At 32.0% G+C, this 19,423-nt stretch overlaps 1 protein-coding gene and 1 non-coding gene across 5 annotated transcripts; one reads left to right on the top strand and one right to left on the bottom strand.

The window, feature by feature from the left end:
• Positions 1 to 15,277: 15,277 nt before the first annotated feature.
• On the bottom strand, positions 15,278 to 15,349 carry TRNAP-AGG (transfer RNA proline (anticodon AGG)). The gene has a single exon. It is a non-coding gene; the product is annotated as a tRNA-Pro (tRNA).
• On the top strand, positions 15,289 to 18,679 carry LOC145626633 (uncharacterized). Of its 4 annotated transcripts, none has more exons than XM_081679100.1 (3): positions 15,289 to 15,512; positions 16,012 to 16,141; positions 18,151 to 18,679. In XM_081679100.1, the coding sequence occupies exons 2-3, from the start codon at positions 16,031 to 16,033 to the stop codon at positions 18,601 to 18,603; spliced, it is 564 nt and encodes a 187-aa protein (XP_081535226.1). In that variant the 5' UTR covers positions 15,289 to 15,512; positions 16,012 to 16,030; the 3' UTR covers positions 18,604 to 18,679. The 4 variants fall into 4 exon arrangements, with proteins under 4 accessions (XP_081535226.1, XP_081535223.1, XP_081535224.1 ...); XM_081679097.1 differs by having other exon boundaries at positions 15,291 to 15,512; positions 15,980 to 16,141; XM_081679098.1 differs by lacking the exon at positions 15,289 to 15,512 and adding an exon at positions 15,749 to 15,883 and having other exon boundaries at positions 15,980 to 16,141.
• Positions 18,680 to 19,423: the final 744 nt, after the last annotated feature.

The following is a 19,423-nucleotide window of genomic DNA, read 5'->3' as shown; positions in this document are numbered from 1 at the left end:
TAATTTTCTAAAAGTATGTTGCATATGAAACTGTCAAAGAAATGAGTTAGTTATTGCCAACACTTAGTTAGGGTCAAATGATACTGTAAATTAAATAAATATACTTTTAAATACATTCTGATGCACAATTATATTACGTAAAATAATTAAAGTGATGGTAACGGAAAAAGTTATTTCTCCTAGTGTATATTAAACAACATATGCTTTCTTTAATCTACTAATGAGACTGTGTACAAAACAAATTATTTGTCATGTATAATAACCCCTATTGTTTCATATAACTGTATAATGATTTTGTGAACTAAGTTACGATCTTTTAAAAGAAATAAGTTAGTTGTTATACTGGTGGGTGTATGTTGATCAATTTTATTTGATTAAAAAATTGTGTTACAGTTTTCTAATTGCACAACAAATCTAGTGCGGTTTGTTGAACTCGTTGGGAAGTTGAATCCTACTCAAAGAGGTTGGGTTAATGAAATGGGATTTTTCAATCTCCTCCATTTGTCCGTTACAAGCATAGACCCATCCTTTATAAGTTGGATTGTTTCAAAATATGATCTCGTTTCACGCACCCTTAATATTAGGGAGAACTACAATGTTATTGTTGATTGCGAGATGGTTGGATGGGTCCTCGGAGTTCTTGGTTGGGATTTCTTGTTTTACCCCGAAAAAGCCTCTGCTGATACATTCAAGTATTTGAAAAAAATGTACAAGGGTAATTCCTCTCGCGGTGCTATCAAAGAGTCAAAAGTGTATGCTGACATATGTGCTGAGAAGTATAATAAGGCCATGTTCAAGCAACATTTTCTACTGTACACACTAGGTGTGTTGCTTTGCCCGATGATGAAAGGCAGCTTGATAAGTTCTGCTCATGTTTATGTTCTGCAGTACGCAAACATGGCATATAAGTATAACTGGGCCAAATATATGTTGGACTGGCTTACCGTGTATAGTGACAGCTGGGATAAGCAAGGATGCGGAATACTTCTAATCGTGGTTTGTTTACTTGACCTTTATTTCTTGGTCATTGTTTATGTAGTAAATAGATGATATAAATATCCTGTTTTGTGCAGCTTATATACTTAGACAGGATAAGTCATGCAAGCAAGGTGGAGTGGAAAGTGAATGGTTGCAGAATTTGTTCATGGAACGAGGACAATGTATCTGTGGCAATACAGTCAGACTCCCAACGCAACGGTGTTTACGGCAAAGCTAAGGTTTATTTCTAATTACATAGTAATAAAAGTATTTTCAGTTTGTCAACTATCTAACTGATTGACGTCCGTATTTGATACATCAGGTTATCAAAGGCGTTGTTTATGGGAGCGCATATCCAGTCAATTCATCCCAGGAAACGCGTGACCTAAGTTAAAAGTAAATGTATATCATAATCTGTTTTGTGCACAACAACTTAGAAGCTTCAAGTTATTGACAAGTGTTGTATGACCTTAAGTAGTTAAATTTGTTGTTTCTTATATGAATATGTTCTGGATTTTACAAAATAGAAATTGATCCTACAATTTATCATCCGATACTATAAATAGGTATTTGGTATTACATGTAATTTATACTTCACTAACGGTAACTATTTTGAAATAAGCAGTCAACGCTTACTAACGGTTACCGTATTTAATGCACTAATTAATATTATATCAACTGGTGTGCCAAGGACCTTATACTATTATTTATCATACTCTAACAAAACAATATTTAGCCTGTAAAAACTAATTTGATCCTGTTAGCTACATTATGTTACACGATATAATCGTAGTTTGTAAAAGTGATATTTTCATGATATACCCAACGGTAACTTTATTTATTGCCTTCATTTCAAAAACCAAACTGTCATAGTTTCCAACCTATAAATTAGGAGGGAGCATATGCCAATAGTTTTGTATTGTGAGTGAAGATGACAGTCGTAGAGGGAAATAATAAAAAAAACTGAATCAAGTTCATCCTCTTCTTGGAACATGAACGTTGGTGAACAAAATGTTGTTGTATGCAATCATAGTCTACCAGCCAAAGTACAAGTTTGCAAAAAAACTGGAAATGCAGGGCGCAAATTTTATTCATGTCCGAATTGGAAGGTAATATCCCGTGTGCCCTTAATCCTCTTCATTGCCAATGTTATCAATCTCAACATCACCATTCTGAGAATCATGTCCATTAATATTAATATTAGCCTCCACATCTACCTCCTCAGTGCCAATGCTATTAATCTCAACATCTTCATTAAGATCGAATGGAAGTTCCCCAATATTAACAGTTACATCGTTTGATTCTACATCTCCGATAGAACTAACCACGTCGTTTATCACTACATTCAGATCAATGTTCAAACGAGAGGCCCCGTTTTCACTTTCCATTACACTGCCACACTGTCAAACACACAGCAGTATTATTTTATATGCTACAAAATATAAAATGATACTGCAAATTAATATTTTGTTTTTATATTGACTATATGACCCCACGAATAACAAACTGATCCTGTAAATAAAAAAATTATTATTAACAGCAATACACACCTCGATTTTATTTAAAAACTGATTCCATTACAATTATACCCAGCAACACACCTTCAATTATATTCAACCCTCACAAACAACACTTATAAAAACAAACAAAACCAAACACAACATAGATATCAATGTATTACTCGAAACGCTCTACCCTTTCAATTTAATCGTTACATAAAACTAATTTTAACCCAAAAATCATTTACTCAGAATTCATACAATATAAACCCTAATTTATCATAAAAATCAAATTAGGAATTTTAAACGAAATAATCCTACAGCTATCAAGATTACCTGCAAATACTTGTAATTGATTGACGAAATTGAATCGAAAACTTGAATAATTTCTTCACAATTCGTTCCCTAAATCAAATGGGTTGTGTTCTTCGCCAACGAAATTTGGGGGAAAAGATGAATTCATGGGGCAACAAAAGGGAAATTTCTTTGCTTAATCTGGAAATTAATGGTGCATTACCCAATAATCGAGTCATTAATTGTTGCCGCCCACACAAATTTTTCCCTCCCACCTTCATCGGTTTGGCGCCCAGCATGAAAATTGTACCGCCCAAATTTCCCTCTTCTTTTTTTCTTTTCCCTCTTCTTTTTTTTGTTTCCATAAATACATTGCTGACTTGGCGTTTTTTAATTGGTGGTGTACAAAAAGAATCTTGTACACTTTGTGTACCCCTAGCCTTTTACCGTTCCGAGCACCAAACAATTAATAACTTTACCCCCCTACGTCAACTCCCATGCAATTTTTTTTTCCCTTTTAAAAGTTTTCTACACATTTTTTGTTTAATTTCAAGCAACCAATTTTACTTATATAATTTTCTTGAATTAAATTTCCAACTTTCAATTAAATTTCCAACTTTTATTGTCATTAATATTTTTTTTCATTGTAATTAAATTACGCACATGTAAATTGCTAGTTTATATCATATATATGTCATATATGTAAAATACAAATCATCAAAATTATGTGCTTGTCTGCTTGAGACCTTGAGTAATTATATGGCACCTTGTTAAGTTCAATACAATCATATGCGTGTTGCAATAAATTTCTTACCTTGTATTGTTTGTAAGTCATGTTTGTTCATCACCAAAAATTAACAGGATTCAAATAATTTTTATTGAACTTAATTTTTTTTATTAAAATTAAATTATTTTTATTGATCAAAACATATTTTTAAATTGATCACTATTATATTTGTTTTTTAAACTTATTTTTGCTGAAGTTAACTTATTTTTAGTGAAATAAAATTATTTTATTGATTTACTATATTTGTTTTTTAAAGTTACTAATGATTAACTTACTAATTAATTTTAACTTATTTTTCAGAATTAAATTATTTTATTGAACTTAATTAAATTATTTGGACTGAATATTATTTGAATAAGGTAAAGAGGATAAGGCCTTAGATCTTATTGTTATTATTACAACAAATTTAACCTGATTAGTTTAGATGGGGCGGCTGGTTTAATTAATTTAGGCAAGATATGTTTTAGAAAAGATAGAATTTGGTTAAAATGAGAGCTAATGATGAATATCCAATTTTAATTTACAACTAAAATAAGACTCTTTTCTCTTCACCTTATATTAATAATAAATAAAATAAGTTAAAAAAGAACTTCAATTCAAAGAGAATAAAGGTGTGTTTTATGCACTTGATTTTCACTTATATGAACTTATCTTATCTTATCCAACTTACCTGAACTTTTAGACCTTATTTAAACTTATTTTCGTTGTAATTTGTATTAAATAACCCTTATTAGAACTTATTTTTCCTGAACCAAACCAATCTAAACTTATAACATCTAAAATTTGATGTGCCCTAAGTTAAGCTTAGTTTAAAAAAATATTTAATTATAGAAAAATAAATTGAGTTAAATAGTAGAGTTCTTTATCAATAAGATTTAATTTAGTAGTTTTAAAGAATAAATATAAAATCAAATCGATCAGTTTTATCAATAAGCTTAGGTTTAGCTAGAAAAATTAATTTCAGTAAAATCAATTACAATTTAGCATTATAAAATTTAATTCGGTAAATATAATCTGATCGATATCAGCAAAAATAACTTAAGTCATTAATATTACGTAAAGAGAATATGATTTTAGTTCAAATAAATAAAAATCAAGTGAATAAAACACATCTAATCTAAATATCATCCCCACATTATGAAGTATGTGAGTTTGGCACGGATGTATTGTTTGGGTCATATACCATTCAAAAAGATTGTTAGATAGCTTAACATGAAAAGATATATTTCAATCATATAAATTTTGCATATTGGGTTAATTATTTCATAGTTAAAAATCAATGCTCATCCCGATTTTAATTAAACATATACTTGAAAGAACATTTTACTTAGTACTACGCACTTTGTATGATTTATTCTTTTTCGGTATTGTGGTAAGACCTATCCTTTATTCCTATTACCTAATTACCTTTATATATTGGGAAAAAAAAAGGTCATTAGATCTTTTACTACCAAACTTTTTGTTGATTTCTATTTCAAGTTGAAGACTTTCAAAGTCCTACATATTTTAAGTTCTTAATTTCCTAATGGAAAATAAGTCCAAAACCCAACCTTATTTCTTAATACAAAATAAAAAAGGATTCCTAAAAGTTACTCCATATATGTATTAAAATAATATATAGTACGTCAGATCTATATAATAAATTTGTTAAGCCCAAAATCTTGAGGGTGCAGATGATATAAAGATCTACGCTAGAAAAGGGATTGTCAGTTAAAACCGACGAAGAGCAAATAAGAAAGAAGCAAATAGATTAATAAATTTTGTAAGAGTTTGATATTGCAAAAACTTTGTAATAAAATAATTAGTTGTATGAATTTATAAATGATTTAATAAATGTTGGAAATTGGACCCAACACTTACATAACAAAATGTGGGTTACCCAAGACAAACATTTATGCCTGAAATTCTCTAACTTCATATGTTGACGAGTCAGGATTCAGTACTCACTCGGCTCTATCTAACGATACTACGAAGTTGAGTACACCTTTTTTTTCTTTCTTTCTTTTAATTTTTTTTTAGAGTAACGTACTCATCTTTTATTATTTTGACCCGTGCATGCCGCATCGCATCACTCAACCCGCTGCCTACAGGGCACCTTAACGGTGAGAGTTTGGGTTGTGGATTGGAGGAATGGAGATGCATGCATGCATGCATTTTTGTTTTTTATCTAGCAACTGTTTCTCGTATTTTGATTATTATCACCGACTTATCTGATTTACACTTAAACTTATTTCTATATTAAATATCTGTTTAAAAAATCTCATATGACTATACTGTATTATAAAGTTATAAAATTTATTGTTACATTATTAGACGTAATAGAATCAGTTGAAATTGCAAAATGAGTCAAATAAAAAGAATTGAGGATATACATTATTCTTTTAATCAAATTTGATCAACATTACTCCATCATAATTTATCTCCTAGTAATCCATATTATGGCGAAATGGGCATTTATATCACTTATCTTAAAAAGTTTTATATTTAAAATTGGACATAATGACTCAGCTCCTTATTTTATTCAGCTTATCTAATTTTTACCGATTTACTATTATACTCAAAACTAAATAAAACTTATTCTATTTAGATAAAAAAAAAAATTTGGACGGTATACCATTGTTAGATTCATAGCCTTTTAGGTTGTCGTAAAATTTCCAAAAATTGAACAATTTATAAAAAGAGACAAAGAAAGTAAAGTGGCAAACTTGCATGAAAAGGAAAGAACTAAGGGAGTCGATCTCGAAGAAAGAAAAAGGCAATCAATAATTGTTTGATGAAAAAAGGATCTTATAACTAGAATATATATTTTCGGTTCAATCAGCAACATAATAGTCGATAGATGCGGCTTTAATACGTTTCCTTTATCGGTAGTGGATACCATTTCTTAGCGGAGAGGTGATTTATTTTGAGGGACAACTTTCTTACTTGACTTCATTTCCATTTGTTTTTGTCTTATGGGGCTCGTAAAGTTGCGCAAAAGTCGTCTATTACTTGATTTTTTTTCATATTCCGAATCTAAATAAAGCATTATTATATACTATGAATATCTATACTACGTGTATGGTACTTAAATTAGCGTACATATAGTTGAGTATTGAATCTTTTTAGAGGCTATTCACATTTATTAAACCGAACTAAACTGATTGGAGTTGAAATAAAATAAATATTTTATAAGTAGAAAATTAAGAGTTGAAGTGAAGTGAAATAAAATTAAGCTGAAATAAATAGGCCCTTAATAACCTAAATAAAATTCTTGAGTTTGAGTGTATGGCATAGCCATGTACCTCCCACGTCGTACGTAATTTCACTACACTTACGTTTTTACTCACAAGTTACTCATGTATATATGGCATAGTCATGTTACTCATATATGATGTATGTAGGTTCACATGTTGTGTCAACACGTCTCATGATTAAGTTGATCATGCTTAGAATAGACCAAGAAATAGTTATGACATGCTCCTGCAGTCGTGCCAATCTTCTAAATATACACAGAGCAGCCCGTTTAAGTGTTTGGCCGGCCAAGCTAGGCTAGCATAGTCCCTTAATAATTTTTATACTATGCATTATACTACTTTCATTTTATATTATTTGCAACGATTCGATATAAAATAGAGAGGAAAATGTTTAATCATTACAAATAATATGAAATAGAGGGAGTAATAAAAATAAGCAGGCCGGATCCGTTGTACTTGTGCTAGTTCGTGCTACATAAACGATGTCCATGCAATACGTTAACACTCCTACATATCCTTGATCACTAAAAACATTGAGTAACTAAAAATTATGCGATCAGAAGTATCCTTCCCTAGAAATAAAACGAAGTAAAAGTACTAAAAATAGAAAAAAAAAATTAAAAAAAAAAAAAAAATGAAAGAAACAGAATGGTATAAATCAGCGGCACGTGAAAAGGAAAGTGGGTCAGTTGAAAATCGGGGTGACGCGTAGAAGAATGAATGATGAGTAATTAGTGATGAATCTGCCACTGCATCTACTGCACTCACTCCTGCCCCCCTCTCCCCGTTTGCTCCGCGTCAACTCATCATATAGCCGTTGCCTTTTGCGGACCCCACGAACCCCACTTATAATGTTATCCGATCAACTAGAAATTATCCGTTGAAACTTGTCTTAAATTTATTATGGGGAGCTCCTCTAGCTTTTTATGGTCTTTGCTTGTCATTGTAACTTGTAGGATATTTTATTTACTACCTCCGTTATATATTAGTTGCAACTTTTGCCATAAAAGGATGCTACACATTAGTTGCAACTTTTATTTTTTCTCCTTTTTTAGTAAGTTTTTTTAAATGAAATTACAAAAATACCCTTACTAAATATTTCATATCACAATTAGTTACCTAAATCAGGTCTCATTAAATTTATAATCTGACTTAATTAACATAAAAGTCACCCAATTAAATCAATAATCAATTCAAAAAATCATTCACATCCATCATCATCTCCCACAAATTTATCAGACCACCACTTTAGCGTTGTCGTCGCTACCTCAAACCACCACCTCCAACGCCGCTGCTGCTCATCACCACCTTCAAAGTCGTCGCTTCTTCCGTCGGTGTTCTTTTCTCTCGATCTCTCTCTCTCTCTCTCAACGTCGCTGCCGCATCTAACCACCATCGTCAATGTCGTCGCTGCAAGATTTCAGTGCTCGAGGTCGTCGCTGCTTGAGATCTTTCGGTGCTCGAGGTCGTCGCTGCTCAAGGTCGTTTCGATGCTCGAGGTCGCTACTCAAGATCTGATTTCAGTGGTGCTCGAGGTCGCTTAGATCTGATTTTTTTTTTTAAATCGAGTTGACATGGGGTGGTTTCGGTATCATTTGGTTTGAAAGAGGGTGATTTTAGGGTTGTTTGGTGGTGCATGTGGGTGGTTCTTGGGTGGTCGGCTTGAGAAGGGGGTGGTTTCGGTATCATTTGGTTTGAAAGAGGGTGATTTTAGGGTTGTTCGGTGGTGCATGTGGGTGGTTCTTGGGTGGTCGGCTTGAGAAGGGGGTGGTTTCGAGCTGAGTGGTGGTGGTTTTAGGGTTGTTCGGGTGCGTTTGGGTGGTTTTCGGGTGGTTCAGGTTGTGAGGTGGGTGGTTTCTAGGTGGCTGGTGTTGGCAATGGTTATTGGGTGGCTATTGTTGGTGGTGTTGGTCAATTTACTTAATTACCTTCATTTTCTCTCTCCTACCCTTGATTTAATTCATTAATCAACCATTATGAAATTTTGTCTTAGAATCTGTGTCAAGCTCAAAGTTGCAACTAACCTGAAACGGAGGTAGTATTAGGTGAATGTAGTTTGATTATTTTATTTAAATTATTTTTTTAATATAAGAAAGGCAAGAAAGATAGAAATTCTAGTTACTTTATTAAATTGTTTTAATATTTGCAACAATTTAATTGACATACAGGTTAATAACAATATTGACCATATATGCTCCCTCCGTCCAATAATATAATACCTGTTTGTGTTTTTTTTACGTTATTTAAGAAATAGGAGGAGAAATTGGATGAGCTACATTAATAAAAGCGAAAAGTACAGTCATAGACAAAAGTTAAAAAGAAAAAAGTACAAATCATGTGCAAAATTCAAGGGTAAATTAGAATGTACAATGAATAAAGTTAAAAAAAAAAAAAAGTGAGGGCATAATGGATTTTACATACTATCCAAAAATAAAAACAAATTAACAACAAGAATTATATTATTAGACTTGACAATCCTGACCCAGACCCGATGACCCGACCCATGACCCGAAATTGACCCGAAAATGACATGAAATCCGAAATTGACCCGACTCGACCCATACCCGACCCGAAAATGGAGTTGACCCGATCCTGACCCGACACCAAACTGACTTGATGACCTGAAATTGTCCCGTTCCGAAATTGACCCCAATTGTTTGACCTAGTCAGACCCGATACCCGAAATTGACCCGAACAAACCCGATATCCGAAATGTCTTGAACTAAAATTACCTTATAATTGAACTTAATATGTCTTGTACAAAAAATAACTCAAATTGTTCATCTTTAATTGTAGATAAGCTCATAAACTGAATTGGTAGTGTTTGTTATAATAGTAACAAACATATATAATACCTATAAAATTATTGATTTGAGCTTGATTCACAAATGAAACAATTCGAACATGACCTGACCAGATTTTGACCAGACCCGAATATGACCCGAACATACTTGACCTGAAATTGACCCGACCCGAACTGGACCCGATTCCTGACCCAGAGTTGACACGAAACCCGACCCGACCCGAATGTTAGCTAACCCGAAATGAAAGTTGATTTGGGGTATTTAATATTCCCAAGGGGACCAATGAGAGCGCGACACGTGTCCCTCTAAGAGGCGTCCAAAAGGACTCTCCAGATGTGTGACATGTGTCACTCAGATACGCCTCCTTGGAAATGGCGGCCTTCAAGGCCCAAACTCCAAGGGTGCCGCAAAACGGCGTTGCCCTAATCCTTAGGTCATCAAACCCTAAGGTAGGGCACGTTTTCCTAGGACACCTCAAACTTTACGTCTTAATCATTGGGACAATCTTTTGACACCTTAAACTTTATGTCTTAATCATTGGGACAATCTTTTGACACCTCGAACTTTACATCTTAATCATTAAGGCATTTATTACTCTCTAAAACAGAGAACACATGAGATTGGAATCCGAACAGATAACTTACTTTCCGCACGTTTTTACTCTGATTCCGTACTAACTTAATCTTCGGAAGCGGACCTCCGACCATTCGGAGCTCCGTTTTGCTTGCAGGTACAGGTGATCTTGACGAATCCAGTCTTTGAGTTTTAACTCTCCTAAGGGACACAAAAAACCCCGAAACAAAAGTGACTTGACCCAAACTCGACTCGAATGACCCATTTTTCAGGTTTATATATTATGGGACGGGGGAAGTATGTAACTATGAACAAAATTATTTGAAAATATATTTTAACTAATTTAATATCATGTGCCACAATAACGTTTGATTTTTACAATAAATATTAGGATAATAAATTGTTAAAAAATCCAAAAAATAGTGTTAAAATCAAACTATTAACACTATTTTTTGATTTTTTTTCACAATTGTGATTAGTAACCTAAAAGTTAGGAGTTAAGATGATAAATTGTTAAAAAAAAAATAAAATAGTATTAACTAAATAAGTAAATACTAGTATACTTCATGTGAGAATCAAATGCATGATCAATCTACTTGATGAAACGGGATGAATTCAGCGAGTCATGTCATATCTCGTCGTCTTGTGGGGTGTGGAGTGTGGACGTGTGGATAAACAAGAATATAGTCACAATTGTTTTCGGGTAAGTTTCATTTAGCCAAGTTTCATTTAGCCCCATGAAGTTAATGAAGTCCAATGTCAATTTAAGCCTTTTGGGCGAGGCCCAGTACGAAGTAATTATGAATTTTTTTGATAAGATTTTGAAGCATTGAAGCCTTGAAGGTATTAATCTTCTATAAATATAACTAAAAAAATAACCGTTGACATCATCATTTACAAATGTCAACTTCTCATACAAAATTTTGCCTCTAAAATTTTGGAACATTATTTTTTTTTTTCAAGATAAAAAAAAAAGGTTTGGAATTAGTAAATTAATTGCACATTTCCTAAAATATTTTATGCTAAAATTGATTAACTACACAATTTTTCCGTGGATTAAATTAAAAGTAAGTGGCTGGACTATTTCATTTTTCTACAAACATTTTATCTCCCCTACTTTATACATTTATAGTGTTGTTTTTTATGTTTCCATAATCAGCGAATTAATGCTAACATCTTATAAATAAATTTTAAATTTTATTTAAATCACGAAGCATATAGTCTGATACATGATTATAATACTCTATATTTAACATAATATCTTTCGTAATAGCTCAATTTAATCTAATTATAAGAAGACACACGATTCATTAATGTTTTTCTTAAATATGACATACAAATAAATAAGCAAAAAAAATATTAAATCGTGCATCGCACGAGACTAACCTAGTGTACGAGTAAAGATGTAACCTTGCATTTGGTCCAAAAAAATTAACTTCCCTACCATTTTTTAATCCATCTATATAGCATATTTTGTTTGTAATTTGTAAAATAAATTAAAAATTTATTAATACTACGGTGATAAAAAACAAAAGAGAAGATTAAGTAAAAAAAAAATGATAGGCGACCTTCTTTACGATGGGAAGATTCCCTACATTTTAAAAAGTATGAGAATACACTTATGAATAGTTTGAAGACAATTATAACTTTAAAATATTTGTTTATCTCTATACCCTTATTGATGTAATGTTAATTGTCTTTAAGTTTTTCCTTGTATAATTTAATGATTTAACTCTAACGATTAATGTTTGGACATTATTCCTTCTTAAATGTTTATTTACTTATTTGCACTAATTAAGGTTAACTAGCCTTCCGACCCGTGCATTGATGTTTATAAGGGGTGCATGTAACACCCCAATAATTCTCCCTTTTCCAAACCACTTACTTTAAATAAAAATAGAGGAGAACCATTGACATGTTACCGCCACGTGTTAAAACGTTAAGGCTTTATCAAAGTATTGCAGCGGAAATCCAACTTAAATCTTAAAATATATAATTTAGAAAACCAATAAGTCAAAGCTTACAAATTGGAACCATAAAGGCCCTTATTTAAAACCAAACCAATAATCAAAGTTCCAAAACATAATTAAAGTAGTAAAACATAAATAAGTTCAACACAAAGAACGAATACTCTCAATCACACCAATCCCTTGACAATGCGTATGTCAAATCCCAAAACTTCACACCATCAAGCTAACCTGTGCAATACTGCTCCCCAATAATACAAATGTAATAATTGGATCATCACAGGGTCATTGAAAGGCGAAGGCCATGACCAAAAGAAAACACACACAAAAGCACGCAATCAGCAAAGCTGAGTACATACAAGCTACAACGTACCAAGCCTAGCATGCTCAACTAATTAAAGTAAATAAACATACAACACGAATTCATTAATCAAGACTCCACACTTAAACAATTCAATCGACTCAACATACTTGCTAATCAATTCCAAACACTTGACTCTTTATATTTAATTTAATTAATTTAATTTGGAGTAAGCAATAGACGAGGTTGTCCAATCCACCAAATCATTTTGGTCCCAAATGACCATTTAAAATAAAAGTTTAGCGCGATGCAAGAATGGGCGCGACTCCATTCTCACAAAGTTAGTCTAGGATCCCATCTAACTTTCATTATAAAAATAAAATGTAAATACCAAACGAAAAGAGGACATGTTGATCAAACAAGCCTCGGAAAGCCACGGGCTACCACCGTGTACCCCAACCCATAATCGTCAATACTCTAGAAGTGCACGCTTTCTAGAGTTTTATTGCTCATCCATGTTTCACTTTACGTGATTACAATTTTAATTAATAGCCGACTCATTCAAGAAGACCATATATAACAATCATACATCAATTCACTTTTAATCTTATTTAGGACAATGGTGATCACATCACAAGTTGACCTTTAGTTCCATTAAACTTCCAAATTATCCAAATTGTTGAACATAGTTAACTCACCTAGCCATTTCGGCTTAATCCACCTTTACTCAACATACTAACAATTCATGATTGAGTAATAAAATAAAATAAATAACAACCTTATGGAATAATTAATAAATTCATTCCATTTAAACCATTAAATTTCAATCCTTTAATAATCCAAATGTGGTTAACAAACTAATCCAATAAAATATGTTTGTATCAATATTCCATACAAATAATTAATCCAATATAATTCAACATGTTTGCATCCATAATTCCATACAAACATAATCAATTCACCAAAACATGTCTCATAAACATAAGCACATGAATTAATTAATGTATAACCAAACAATTTTCATCCAAGTGTTCTCTAATCATGAAACTAAGTTCTTTTCTTTGGTACCTAAACATGATACTACTTACAACGAAGTAGACATGTACGTACCTCGTATAAACAATCCTTTGTGCCACTTTTAATCACTTAAAAGTCTCCTAGGGAATAATCACCTCCTAGAAAACAACCAATAATCACAAATTAACACTTAAACAAATTTCCAGCAATATAAATTTGATTAAAGATCCTTAAAACTTCATTAAAAACATGTTTTTATGCTTAATTAATCAATAGAAATCCAATAGGAACAAAAGCCCCAATTTAATTAGTCATAAGAACCCTAAAATCCAAATTTAAATAAATTGAAACCCTAGGTTTTAAAATTATAAAATCTAAAAATTATAACAACAATTATAATCTGAAATTATTAGTTTAAAACATAGAAACATGATTTTGATACTAAAAATATAAACTTTATACTATAAAATCAAAACACAAAACTAATTAATCAAACATTAAGCATAAAAAAAAAACTTCGTTAAAAATCAAAAACTGCCCGAAAATCATATTTAGAGGCTGAATTTGGCCACAAGAGGGTGGTGCTCACTACCGTAGGTAGTGAATCTTTCTTAAAACATTGTTTCCACATGGAAAACACTACTTTTTTGTCAAAATCGGATGAGTTCAGAACCTGATCGGAATTAAAACGGGATTAATATTAACGAACCAAAATCTAAACATTAAAACACGAATTTACGTGTTCAAAATAATATGGGATTAAGTTAAACTAATTAGTAGTATAATCACCAAAAATTCAAAACATCATTACTATAAAAGCCCTAAATCAATTGTTCATAAAAACCCTAAAATAATGATTTTCAATGATTAAAAACCCTAGGTTATTAAATTTACAAAATCTGAAAATAATAACATTTATAAAATCTGAAATTATAAAGTTTAATCATCAAAATACAATTTGATACTAATTAAATTAATTTCAAACAATAAAATCAAAACCCATAATCAATAATTATAATTACACAAATTAATAAAACAAAGGAGAAAGAAAATAAGACTAACCTTTTGTATAGGGAAATTTTTGGGGATGTATGGGGTATTTATAGGAGAGAGGGTAGTAGGGTAAGTAGGGATATTGGGCCTCATTAAATTAATGGGTCAATTAAGAAAGTAAACTGGGTTTGGTTTGTTTGTTGGACATAAATTATAGAAGGAAGGTTCATAAAAAGTTCTTTGTAATAAAATCGTTTATCAACCCCAAAAATAATTTGAAACTTTTGAAATTAAATTTCGGAAAAATACAAATAAATATTATAAATAATATATAATTTCATTTATAATATATTTAAAAATATGGGGGATTACAATACAACAGTAACTTTTGTTTTATAATATGTTTTAATTGGAAAATGAATAGTTTATAAAGGAGAAGAAGAGGTGATAATTGAATGTAGATATTAAGTTGGGGGAAAATGAATCAAATAACATTCATATATGTTTTTTTTTTTTTTTTTTTTTTGAAGGGAACATTCATACATGTATTGAATTAAAGCTAGTTCTTTTTTAAGATAATAAGGGGATTAATTAATGAAGGGAGGTGACATGTGGCATTGGTGAAAAATAAATTTTAATTACATGTGGCATGATGGAGATGATGGTTTGTGTTTTTAAATACTAAGTATAGATATAGATATAAATAGATATAGATATAGATATAGAAGTATAGATTGTCTCTTTTTTTTTTTTTTTTTAAACAACTTTAAAAAATAATGTGCAGATATCTATACCTTAAAATATTTATCTACTTCAAAAAAAAATGAAGGGGCATTCCGAGAATTGAACTCGGGACCTCTCGCACCCTAAGCGAGAATCATACCACTAGACCAAATGCCCTATTGTTGCTTATTGTTCAGAAAATTACTTAATTATATAAACTAAAGTTTATCATTAATTCGTGTAACACAAAGTTCAAAAATCCTATTTTCATACTCTTCGCTACCAAATTAAAAGTTCCTCAACATTTCTCAATTTATGGGCTTTCGTTTGAACTTTGAAGGTAAGAATTCTTCTATTATTAAGCACATATTATTTGATTAATCGTTCACTTTATTCTTGATTTCTCTAAATTATTGCTTAATTACACAATTACTTGCTAAATAATTTCATCGGTATGTTAAACGATTGTTAATACAGTCAAATTCTTGCTGAAAAAATAACCTTGAAACTGTCCAATTTAATTGTACGGTTTCATTATTATTGCATCGTGTTATATACGCATTAAACTTGAGCTATTGTCTATTTAGCTACTAGTATATCTTATTGACTTTATTTGTTGGTTGTTTGTGAGGTTTTGAAGTCTAGTGCATACCACATGTTCGACGAAATGCTAATGAGAATTATGAACTAGAAAAATAAAAGGAGAACAATGTACTTGTTGTAATTGTTGGTATATGGCTATTCTTTGATTTTTGGGGATATAATTTAAAGTTATAGTTTTGATTAGTTTTGTTTCTTCTATCCCAGTTGAACTGATTTCGAGCTGTTGCAAGAGTTAGATTGTTGATTGGTTCTGCGATGTTGAAGACTGTATTTGGCGAACTGTTTAGTAAAGGAGTGCACAACAATGGAGGAAATAAAGCTATGCATTGTTTGTATATGATGACGAATAACATTCACACTGGACAGGTATACCATTTTATTTTTTAATATGACTGTTACTTGTATCTACATGATTTGCATATTAGCCTCATATATACATCCCTTTTTCTGTTATAGATGTATTCGTTGATGACATTTGGAAATTAATGGTGTTCTGGTTGATGTACACTTTGTCATTCATTCCCCTCCTTTTGAGATAGAGAGTGACGGGTTGATTGTGATCATGAGAATTGTAGACTAAGGTCCTGTTCTCATTGACTGAGCTGAGCTAAACTGCGCTGAATTGAACTGAACTGAACCGAATTGAATATTTTATAAGAGAAGGAAATTAGGACCTGAACTGAACTGAATTTCAACGTAAGAGAACAGGGCCTAAGATTTGAGTGGAGTGATGTATGAGATCTGAGAATTGACAAGAATGAGGTTCTGTGCCTTTTTCGTGAATTGTTTCTCTTTGGAATTTGTCTGGGACCTGGGAGCATAAAAATGTCTGCATTCTGACCTATTGCTAGCGCTTTAGTTAGTTTTCAGAGGGATATAACTTCTGTCATGAGTACATATGCAAAAAAATATATCCTTTGTTATATGTTGAACCTTTAGGGATGTAGGGTTGGCGCTATACTGCTAGCATATTGGTCAATGGTAGAGTAACTGTAGGATAAGGTTCGGATCTTTTAGCCAGAAATGTGTTATAGATCTGAAGTTAGATTTGAAATTGTAACCAATTCTAAAATGTTAATAGGCTAGTAGGAAAAGTAGCTGTGAGTAATGGTACTTGATTTCTAGGCATTCTTAGGCTGGTGTGAGGATACTGAGGAATATTTTGCAGTAGATATTGAATTTAAAAAGCACATTCACATTTGCAATCCTTTAAAAATGCAAATGCTACCAGCCAGTATCAGTAAATATTAGTTCATGAACATGAATCAAGAAATCAGGGGTCTTTCCCTTCAGAACTGATCCATCTTCTATAAAAAATTGTACTGTAATTGATGCATGTTAGGCTTAGCTGTTTGTTTATCTCTACACATCTTGTTTAGGATAGGAGCTTATTTTAAACAGAACTGAGTCTCAAGCTGAAGAGCTTTGTAGCCTTTTGTTCACCTTGAACCAAGTTGCAATAAGCTGCTCAATTTGGTGTTATGAGTGAATGTGGGCGATATATTTATGGGTTGTAAGTTAACTCTTTCAAGTGTCTTTTGCAAGACTAGATGCTTTATTATATTGTGCCTGATGCCTGGAGTTTAATGAAGTTATCCAAGTGAGAGATCAAGTATCTGCTTATAAGAAAATAATGTTCCAGAGCTGAATTTGTTTACTTATTTGGATACAGGTTAGTGTTGATGAGCAGGTTTAGTTAACTCTAAATGGTGAGTTTGATTTGGCCTTGATTTGCATGCAATTATAGTTAATTTTGGGTTTTGAGCTAAAAAACAATTATGATTGGGTATAATTGAGCAGCTTTGTTAGCCATTACTTGCAACCACCATCTTTGAACAATTCCCTTGCAGCATTGCGCATATTGTTTACCTTCTTTGTGTTTTCATATAGCTATCTAAGGTACATTTATCTCAGCTTTTTGTATTGCATTCTCAGCTTCATAGGCAATAATTTTCACATGGGATGTGATGCTCGTGATGTCCTGGGCTATAAACCCAATCACCCAAGTGAGCTATTGACTTAACCTTGCCAGACTATTTTTTAGCGTGCAACTTGATATACTACTCTATTAGTTGTTTGCATTAGCTTAATGTGATGGCCTTATATTACTATCCTTATTTCTTGGTTGTATCTGTATCTAAGCCTGTGAGTCTAAACTCTCTAAAGTATATTTCACTGTTCAATGTCGATTGACTACATGCCTTCTCCTTTCATTCAGAGTCAATTGTACTAATCATCTAAAATAACGTATATTTATTTGCTCTTTCAATTTTTGGTATTTCATCTATATGTTGATAAATATGCTCACTGGCTCAAATTCTCAGAAGATTGAATCCTTGATAATTAATTCCTGTCTGACATGATACCTATTGCAGTCCCACTGTTCTCCAAGGAGCTTCTTTGGGGTGGAAGATTACCTGGATGATAATAATAGTCGGCCATATACATACCAGAAGGAGAAGAAATCAAAGAATCCACAAAAGCACATATCATTTAAGCAGCGGACAATTGCTTTTATGGAACCTTTTACCCTAGATGTATTAATCTCAAAGCGATTTGTTCAGGCTTCTCTTACTCATAGAGTGACATGTAAGCAGGTTGCAGTTTCTGGTACCAACTCCAAGGATATTAAAGCTGCTCTCAAATCCCGATGTGATATACCTGCTTGTTTGGCTGTTGGTAGGATTTTAGCTGATCGGGCAAGAGAAGCAGATGTTTATACAGCTTCTTACACCCCAAGGGCTAGAGACAAATTTGAAGGGAAGATTAGAGCGGTTGTGCAGTCTCTCATTGATAATGGCATCGATGTCAAAGTCTATCTAGACTGATTGTATACAGTGTTATCAAATCTTAGTGGCTGATTGTATACAGTATAAGACTTAATGGCTGTTTTTTTGTTACTTAGCCTTGGATTGTGGTTGGCTACTTGCCTTGTTAGGTTGCTCTAGCTTAGTAATTAGGTGAGAAATCCCCGTTTTTGAGTTTCATACGTTCTTGAAACGATAGGAAAACAAACAACTTTAGAAATCCACTTCCTATTGTTGAGACTTTGGGGGTGTTTGGTATCAAATTAGTAAAGATAATAGTAGATTGGAAACAAATTAGGGGGGGAAAGGGTAATATATATAGTGTTACCCTTACTAATTGTTTGGTATTCTTGAGAAAACATAAATGATTATAACCAATCTATTTCCTCTTGTTTGACATAGATAACTTGGAAACAAAAAAGAGCAACAATGAGCCTAGTATATGAGCAACAGCAGTTTTCTACTTACTGATCTTCTTGATCATATTAACCAAATCTTCTTGATCAACTTAAAGATAGGATATAAAATTGTTTCTTCTTATTAGGTTCTTGTATCTTCCCTTTATCTTATGCTATCCCTTCATTAATTAGAGAGTAATAGGGAGTAAAAAAAATTAGCCGAATTTGATAAAAAAGAAAAAATCAAGCATATCTGGTTCTGATCATATACAATAAGCAATTACATACTACCAATTTTGTATAAATGCAAGAACAAATTTTGTATTATAGCATAGACAAGCTATTCATATACGTAGTAGTTAAATTTCAGCTAGGCTTTTTATCATACAGGTTATGAGTACCCAAAAATGAATTCTAAATCTAGGAAAGATCAAACATGTAGA

The sequence above is a fragment of the Chenopodium album genome, chromosome 4, assembly GCF_948465745.1.
Source record: "Chenopodium album chromosome 4, dcCheAlbu1.1, whole genome shotgun sequence".
Taxonomy (NCBI): Eukaryota; Viridiplantae; Streptophyta; class Magnoliopsida; order Caryophyllales; family Amaranthaceae; genus Chenopodium; species Chenopodium album.
The sequence above is the reverse complement of the archived record's forward strand: the minus strand, read 5'-3'. Positions and strand labels throughout refer to the sequence as shown.